Source organism: Miniopterus natalensis, chromosome 9 (genome assembly GCF_054644295.1).
Source record: "Miniopterus natalensis isolate mMinNat1 chromosome 9, mMinNat1.hap1, whole genome shotgun sequence".
In the NCBI taxonomy this organism is placed as follows: domain Eukaryota; kingdom Metazoa; phylum Chordata; class Mammalia; order Chiroptera; family Miniopteridae; genus Miniopterus; species Miniopterus natalensis.
Genome location: NC_142089.1, coordinates 26,293,367 through 26,302,642, shown reverse-complemented (window position 1 = coordinate 26,302,642; position 9,276 = coordinate 26,293,367). Strand labels below are relative to the sequence as shown.

Below are 9,276 nucleotides of genomic sequence, written 5' to 3'. Positions count from 1 at the left end.
CCTCACAATGGCCTACAAGACCCGCAGGATCTGAATTCATCTTTTCCCCCATTGCCTCTCTGACCTCCTGTGCCATCATTCATTCTTCCCCAGCTTACCTCCCTTCAGTCTTATTGGTCTCTTTTGTATTCTTTGAACACGCAGCCTCTCCTTAGGGCCTTTGCACTTGTTGGCTAGTCCGCTTGAAAGGCTCTTACCCAAGATCTCCACCTGATTCACTTTCTTCAAACTGTTGTTCCTGTCACTGACTCAATTAAGGTCGTCGTTGACTCTCCCCCTACCTCCCACTCTTGATGGCTGAATGTGGATGTTTTCCGTACAATAATAGCCTGGTTCAGAAAGCAGACGTGAGTCGCCGCGTTGGACATCACGGACATAGCAAGCCCCGGCCTGCAAAGGCATTTGGTGATTTCTCCACAGGCGAGTCCAAAACCGCGGTTCCCAAACGAGCTCTCTGTTCACGGAGTAGTAGTCGGACCCAGGCCCTAGAATGAGAACTCGCTGGAGGAAGACCGTGACTGTTCCCAGGCTGGGTTCCGGGAGCCCAGCAGCGGGAGGCACACGCAGTGGGCGTTGGTGATTTGTGAACGAAGAGCGAGGACGGCCTACTGGCCTGCTGGAGGTGCGCGCGCTTCTGGTCCTCAATCTACCGCTCGGCGCTCGGCCGGCCCCATCGATCGGCTCGGCCATCGCGCGCCTGCGCCTTCGGGCTGTCAATCGGAGGCGGCGTGGGGAGCGCTGGGAGCGGCGGCCGCGCGCCGGGAGCTGAGGTAAAGCCGCGGTTTCTGCGCCGCCAGGCCGCCTTCGAGCAGGCGGGCGGGGGTGAGCGGCGCTGTGGGGGCCGCTCGGCCCCGCTTCATCCGAGGGAGGCGGCTCCTCGAGCCTTGCCGAGGAGGGCCTGAGGGGGTGCGCGAGGGTGCGGAGCCCCAGTGTCGCCGGCTCGAGTCCCTGCGCGACCCGGCAGGGGAGCCAAGTACCCGAACTAGAAGAGAACTCGGGGAGAATCCGAGCCAGCCGCCGTGTGCAGCAGATGGAGAAACCGAGTTTCAGGGAGGGGAGGATCTGCTCGAAGTTACGGCGAGTGAGCACCGAAGTCAGCACCGGGCGCCCTAGCATAGTGCCCGAACTCTTTCCACTTAAGCCCTTCATTTATTAGTCGCCTATTTTTATTTGTTTCGGTGCAAGGCAATGAAATATAAAATGGAATACAGTAAGGTCCGCTTGAGAGACCAATTATGATACAGTGTTTTATCTTACCAATTTACAAAGGCAGAAAGCAGTGAGTGCTGTGGTGGCGGCATGTCTGAGATGCCGTGACCGCCCTCTCTCAAACTCGAGAAGCTGCGGAGAGACTCGTTGCCTTGATTCCCATCACAGAGTCGTGGCAGAGGCTTTGGGGCATTTGACAGTCCGCCGGGTATCATGGTTATGTTCATGATTGTCACCCAGAGCCTCACAGAGGAGGGACCGCAGATCCTAGTGGGCTGAGTCCTACTGACCCTCTGCACATGTTTGAGCTCGACTCATACACGGGGTTGTGAAGTTCACAGATGCTCATTCCACAAACACTGAGTGCCTGGCATCTGATGGGAGTTGTGTTAGGTACTGGGAATACAGTGATGACAAACAGTCCCTGCCTTCAAGGAACTCCCAGGAAATAGACATTTAAATACTTGAGTATTAAAGCCTGTAAAGGCAGAGATGGTCTGTACACGGCAGAGTGCAAGCACCTAAGGGGAAAGAAGCCGCTTCTACCAGGAGGGTGGGAAGGATTAGGAATGGCTTTTTAGGCAAGGTGATTCTTAGAACTGAGTCTTTTAATACATGATTACTAGGCACAGGGAAAGGTACTTAGGAAGCAAGAATAATCATACGGAGACCAGAATTATGCAACAGCATGGTTCAGTTGGCACAGGAGGCTTTCCATTATCTAGCCTCTGTCTAATAATATCAAACACTTTTATAGTGCTTGCTGTGGGATTGACATTACTTTGTGTGCTTTATATAGTTTAACTCATTTACTCTTCACAACTCTGTGAAGTAGAAACTATAATTATCCTCACTTAGAAAATGAAGAAAACTGAGGTATAGAAAACTTACATACCTTGCCTTAGTTCACACAGCTAATACATTGTAGAGGTAGAATTCAAACCCAGTCAAACTGGCTCAAGGGTCTGTGAACTTAAGCACCAGGCTCTCCTTTCTGGAAACTGAGACATGCAGAGTTTTAAATGTCAGGCCCCTGGTCACATCACCTATAAGTGGCCGAACCAGAACTCAGACTCAGGTCTTTTGACTCCAGAATGTCTGTCCAGTGCTCTTTTCTTAATAACATCAGATGTGATGGGAGTTGTACAGTGCCAAATTGAAGTTAAATTCCAATCTGAGTCAATGCTTGCTGCAATACAAATTACCGCATCTTTAAGTGTGGATATTGTTCAAGAGCCTTCACTTTATGACTTGGATGTACTGAGTGTAAGTGCTGCAGTTTGGATATTAATGTGAGGGTGCAGGGCTGATCATAGTTATGGTAAAGGTGCAACATTATTTGCCAACTGATGGTAAATAAATTTCTGAACATTGCATTCTACACTTGTATTTAACAGTTACATCGTTTGTCGTAAGTAGAAGAGTACTTTATTCTTATTTTTTTATTTTTTTAAATCCTCACCCAAGGATATGTTTAGAGAGGGGAAGGAAGAGAGAGAGAGAGAGAAACATAGATTAAGAAACATCAATCAGTTGCCTCCCATATATGCTCCGACCGGGAATCTACCCCGCAACCTAGGTATGTGCCCTGACTGGAATCAAACCGTCAACCTTTTGGTGTACAGGACAATGCTTCAACCAACTGAGCCACCTGGCCAGGGCAAAAAGTACTTTTATTTTTAATCAATAAAGATTTATGATCTTTTACTGTGACTCTCTTCTGTGGTAGCTGCTGTAAAGGGATTCTTTTGAAAGTCAAGTAGGTTCCTTAAATTTGAAAAAAGGAATTAATTTGGATTGTTTCTGCAATTGGGCTCTTCAAATCTAGATCCAGATACAAGGCTACATTTGTGTTTAATATCTATAGTTAGGGGTAATGAGAAGATGGGAGCAGTTGGCCTAACTATTGGAGGAATCTTAAGTCATTTCACACTTTCAGAGACCTAATATGCTTGTAATGTGCTGTTAATTTTAGCCAGAAGTTATAAAAATTTTCAAGGATAAAAACTGAATTAGAAGCACACTTGGTTAAACTCTTACTCCTTCAAGAGTCAGCTCAAGCATGATCTTCCTATAAAATCTTCCCTGACTTTTCTAGAAAGACTTAGTTATTACCTTCACTACTTGCCTACTGCATCTTGGATATATCCCTGCAATGGCACTAATGATAGCATATTATAATTTACTGAATTTGTCTTCTCCACTTAATTGTGAGAAACTCAAGGGCAAGGGCCAGGTTTTTAAAATTTGTATTTCTCCTCCAGCCCATCTCCTCAGCCTGGAGCTGAGAGTATATACAGGGTGGGGTGAAAGTAGGTTTAGAGTTTTAAGTACGAGAAACACACAATTTATTCTTGTATTATTTTCCATATGAACAACTGTAAACCAACTGTTGCCATACCCTGTATTGATGAGTAAGAGAATATATAAAGGTGATGTTTATATTGCAGCTAAAGAACCTTTCTTACCTGGTTATTGTAGTTGGAAGTGATGCATTTGACATAGTGGGTATCAATAACCTAAATAGAAATAGCTTTGATTTTTGTTACTTTTTTTCCTGTTAATTGTTTTTCTCTGTGATTGCAGTTTGTAAAAATGGAATTTCAAGCAGTAGTAATGGCAGTTGGAGGGGGATCTCGGATGACAGACCTGACTTCCAGCATTCCTAAGCCTCTTCTTCCAGTTGGGAACAAACCTTTAATTTGGTATCCATTGAACCTGCTTGAGCGTGTTGGATTTGAAGGTGAGCTATGGTAATGAGATGCACTCATAAAACTTTTAGGGTGCTTGATCCTGATGATTTGTCAGTTTTATGAGGGTGAGGGAGGAGAGGATGAATGAGAGAAGGCTAGGACTCAGTGTTGGCTGGAGACTGGCCACTTTAAAATAGGAACATAGAAGTACTCTATTGTTGTGTGAAAAAGGTTGAGAAGATAGCACTAAGTGTTACTGTTTTAGAGCTGGTCTCCATAGTGATCTAAAATGAACCCTGTGCCCAGCCGGCATGGCTCAGTGGTTAAGCATCAACCTATGGACCAGGAAGTCACAGTTTGATTCCCGGTCAGGACACATGCACAGGTTGCAGGCTTGATCCCCAGTAGGGGGCATGCAAGAGTCAGACAATCAGTGATTCTTTCTCATCATTGATGTTTCTGTCTCTCTCTCCCTTTTCCTTTCTCTCTCTGAAATCAATAAAAACATATTTTTAAAAAAATATTTAAAATGAACCCTGTAAGGATATCAGAAAGAACTAGTGGGTATGCACATGCCTCATAGTCAGTACTTGCTGTGAATCTTATGTGCCAAGTAATATATTAAGCACTGGGGTACAGAATTGAAAAGATAACTCAGGTCCTGATCTCCATTAGACCATAAAGTCTAATGGAGAGATACACATATAAATAGATAACTCAGGACCTGATCTCCATTAGACCATAAAGTCTAATGGAGAGATACACATATAAATAGATAACTCAGGACCTGAGTTATCTTTTCAATTCTGTACCCCAGTGCTTAATATATTACTTGGCACATAAGATTCACAGCAAGTACTGACTATGAGGCATGTGGCTATAATATAAAGTGTAAGGGGAAGGAATAGATGTAGTGAGAGAGAGAAGCAGGGGTCATGCTATAAAGGGCCTTGTATTTCGTGCTGAGGAAGTTAGGGTTTTTTTCCTGAAAGCAGTGAGAAACCAGTGAAAGGTTTAAACAATGGTATAATGTGGTTAGATTTGTACTTTAGCTATACTATGTCATTTGCACCTTTGTATAAATATTAGAATTAGCTTATCAATTTCTATAAAAGAATTGCTGGGATTTTGATTGTGATTGAATTGAATCTATAGGCCAATAGGAAGAGAATACACATCATAATAATACTAAGTCTTCTGATCCATGAACATTGTATATCGCTCCATTTATTTATATCTTCTCTAATTTCTCTCAGTAACTTAATAGTTTTCACTGTGTACAACTTACACATATTTTGTTAAAGTTATCTCTAAGTAGTTTATATCTTTGATGCTATTGTAAATGGTAATTGTTATATTCTAATTTCCAGTTGTTTGTTGCTAGTATATAAAAATATAGTTTTTAATATTAACCTTTTATCCTGCAACTTTGCTTAATACATTTATTAATTCTGATGGCTTTTTTTGTAGATTCCTTAGGATTTTTTACAATTTGACTTAATTGACATTTATAGAACATTTCACCCAGTAAAGCAGAATATACATTCTTTTCAAGTACTTTTACCAAGATAGACTATATTTTTGGAAATAAAATAGGTCTCAATAAATTTATAAGGATTAGAATCATACAAAGTATATTCTCTGACCACAGTAGAGTTAAATTAGACATCAATAACAGAAATATATTAAGATAATCCCTAAGAATTTGGAGATGAAATCACACACTTCTATATAACCCATATGTTTAAGAAAAAAAATCACAAAGGAAATTAGAAAATATTTTAAATTTACTAAAAATTAAATACACTGTATTAAAATTTGAGGGATATAGCTAAAGTACTGTTCAGAGGAAAAATTATAGCATTAAGCATTATGTTAGAAAAAAAGAAATATCTCAAGTTAACATCAAATTTTACTTTCACAAACTAGAAAAAGAAGAGCAAATGAAACCTAAATAAGTAGAAAGGATATATGTATTTTTAAATATATCTTTATTGATTTCAGAAAGAAAGCGAGAGGGAGAGAGAGAGATAGAAATATCAATGAAGAGAGAGTCATTGATCGGCTGTAGCCCACAACCTGGGTATGTGCCCTGACCAGGAATCGAACCCCAATCTCCTGGATCCTAGGTTCACGCTCAACCTCTAAGCCACGCCCTGCTGGGCAGTAGAAAGGATATTTTTTAAAAGATAAGAGCAGAAATAAATGAAATAGAAAACAAAAACATTAGAGAAAAATCAATAAAATTGTTAAATCTTTAGTTAGATTGATCTGGGGGGAAAAAGACTACTAATAACAGGAATGAGAGAGGAGACATAACTACAGATCCTACAGACTTTAAAAAGATAAGGGAATATTATGAACAACTTTATGGTAATAAATTTGATAACTTATATTTACATTTTTTAAAAATTGCTTTGGAAGCTATATGAGAAATGAATTTGAGGGAGTCAAGACTCTAAATAGGAGATGAGTTAGGAGATTGATACAAAAGTTCACACCAGCAATGGAGAGGGCCTGAACTAGAGAAGTAGCATTAAGGATGGAGAAGAGGGAACATTTGAGAGAGTTGATGATTAAGAGGAGAAGTGCCCGGCCAGGCGTGGCTCATTGGTTGAGCATCGACATAGAATCCAGGAGATCGGGGTTTGATTCCCGGTCAGAGCACATGCCTTGGTTGTGGGCTAGGCAGCTGATCAATGAGTCTCTCATCATTGATGTTTCTATCTCTCCCTCTCCCCTTCCTTTCCTCTCTCTGAAATAAATAAAGATATATATATATATTTTTAAAAGTATCATGTAATATATATTAAAGTGTGGGCTTTAATCAGACAGAACTGAGTTTTTCTTGAATCTATTGCTTACTAGTTGTGTGACCTTGAACAAAGTCAAACAACTTATAATCCAAGTTTTCTCACTTGTAAAATGAGATTGTTGTAAGAATTGAGAGAATGCATGTAAAAGACATTGAAAAGACTCAATAATATTAACTGTTAGAAACAGACCAAATCGAATTGAAATAGACAAATCATTATCTAACGAATGAGAGTTTTTGTGTTTTTCCTTTTTTTTTCTTTTGTGCTATAGAAGTCATTGTTGTTACAACTAGGGAAGTCCAAAAGGCTCTATCTGCGGAATTCAAGATGAAAATGAAGCTAGATATTGTGTGTATTCCTGATGAAGCTGACAAGGGAACTGCAGATTCTCTGCGCCACATATATCCAAAACTTAAGGTGAAAACTGTTTCTTGTTTTGTTCTGTTTTTAGTTTTTTGTTTTAGATATGTATTTATTGATTTCAGAGAGAGGAAGGGAGAGAGAGAGAGAGAGAGAAAGAGAAAGAGAGAGAGAGAGAGAGAGAGGGAGACATCAATGATGAGAGAGTCATTGATTGTCTGCCTTCTGCACGCCCCCTGCTGGGGATCGAGCTGGAAACCCAGGCATGTGCCCTAACCGGGAATCTAACCGTGATCTCCTGGATCCTAGGTCAATGCTCAACTGCTGAGCCACTCAGGCTGGGCATTATTTCTTGATTTTTATTGTTTATTAAAGGTAAATGTCATCTTATGTTTTCCCACTACTTTATAGTTTACAATGCTTTTTAAAAATATATATATTATTATATTACATACTTTGTTGTCCATATATTCTTCAACTGTTTTTAGTTTAATTACTAGTGAAGATTTAGACATTTAGTTGTCAGTTACTGGTTTCCAATATTTTAAAGTAATAGTAAATCTTTATTAAAAAATATATACTTCAAATTTACTTTAAAAGATTCTATTTATATGAAATTCATGAATAAGCAAAATTATTATGTAGTGATAAAAATCAGAGCAGCAGTTGACTGCAAATGACAGATTAACTGGAAAGAAGTACAAAGGAACTTTTAAAAATTCCAGATCCCCTCACATGATAATATTTAAACTTTTAGTCTCCTTTGATTAAGAGACTAGCAAGGGCATATGTATATGAGGATAGTCTCCCCAGTGGCCAGTGGCTCATAAACTGAGAAAGAGCCATCATAAATTGTCCTAAGTCCTTTTTTTTTTTTTAAATATATCTTTATTGATTTCAGAGAGAGAGGAAGGGAGAGGGAGAGAGAGGAACATCAATGATGAGAGAGTCATTGATTGGCTGCCTCCTGCACACCCCTGACTAGGGATTAAGCCTGCAACCTGGGCATGTGCCCTGACCAGGAATCGAACTGGGATCTCTTGAATCCTAGGTCAATGCTCAACCACTGAGCCACTCCCTGCCAGGCTAAAATTGATGTCCTTTGGAAAAAATCCAGTCTGTGTGATAATGTTGCCATCTTGATTGAATTGGGGAGCAGACCTTCTTCTGTTATTTCTGGTGACTGCAAACAGATGTATTAATATGTTTAACCTATCGATGCACTAATGAACAAAAAATTCATGCAGAAATGTACATGACCTTCCTTTCTCTTTATTGGGGAGTAATTTAGACACAGTAAAATACACATAGATATTAAGTTATTTATAGTTCAATGAGTTTGGACAAAGATATACATCCAATTTACCATTACCCAAATCTAGAACATTTCCGTTACCTCTGACATTTCCTTTGTGTTTCTTTTTTGTCAGTTCCCACCTATAGCACCAACTGCTGTTCTGATTTCTATCACCGTATATTAATTTTGTTTATTTATGAACTAGATATAAATGGAATCATACAATTTTATTCTGGTTTCTTTTGTTCAACGTAATGTTATTGCAGGTATAACTAGTTTATGCTTTTTTATTGCTGAGTAGTATTCCATTGAATAAATATACCACTCTTTACTTATTTTCCTGTTGATGGTCCTTTGGATTGTTTCTAATTTTGGATATTTAGAATAAAGCTATTACGAATATTGTTCTACAAGACTTTTTGTGAAAATATTCTAGGTTGTAGGGTTGATCCTGTTAGAAACTGCCAGTTGTTTTCCAAGTGGTTGTACCATTTTACACTTCCATCAACACTGTATAAGAGATGCTTTTGCTTCACATCCTTGTCAATGCTTGATATTGTCAGTCTTCCTAATTTTAATCATTCTAGTGAGTGTGTATGTAGCGGTATCTCACTGTGGTTTTAATTTACATTTCCTTGATAGTTATGATGCTGACCACCTTTTCATGTGTTTATTGGCCATTTGTATATATCTTCATGGAGTGTCTGTTCAAGGCATTGGCCTATTTTTTAATTGGGTTGTTTATCTTTTTGTTATTGAATATAGATATTCTTTGTACATTCTAGATGCAAAGTCTTTTGTCAGATATGTCTTATGAATATTTTCTGACAGTCTGCGGCTTACCTTTTCACTTTCTTAATGATGTCTTTTGATGACCAGAAGTTTTAAATGATGAAATCCA

The 9,276-nt window shown here is 39.4% G+C and overlaps 1 protein-coding gene across 2 annotated transcripts in view; it reads left to right on the top strand.

Annotated features, from left to right (window-relative positions):
• Positions 1 to 745: 745 nt before the first annotated feature.
• EIF2B3 (eukaryotic translation initiation factor 2B subunit gamma) overlaps positions 746 to 9,276 on the top strand; it is a 65,729-nt gene continuing 57,198 nt past the window's right edge. For both annotated transcript variants that reach the window (XM_016199252.2, XM_016199250.2), the window contains exons 1-3: positions 746 to 770; positions 3,796 to 3,952; positions 6,990 to 7,135. In XM_016199252.2, coding sequence (XP_016054738.2) covers positions 3,805 to 3,952; positions 6,990 to 7,135 — 294 coding nt within the window. In that variant the 5' untranslated portion in view covers positions 746 to 770; positions 3,796 to 3,804. The remainder of the gene's footprint in view (positions 771 to 3,795; positions 3,953 to 6,989; positions 7,136 to 9,276) is intronic.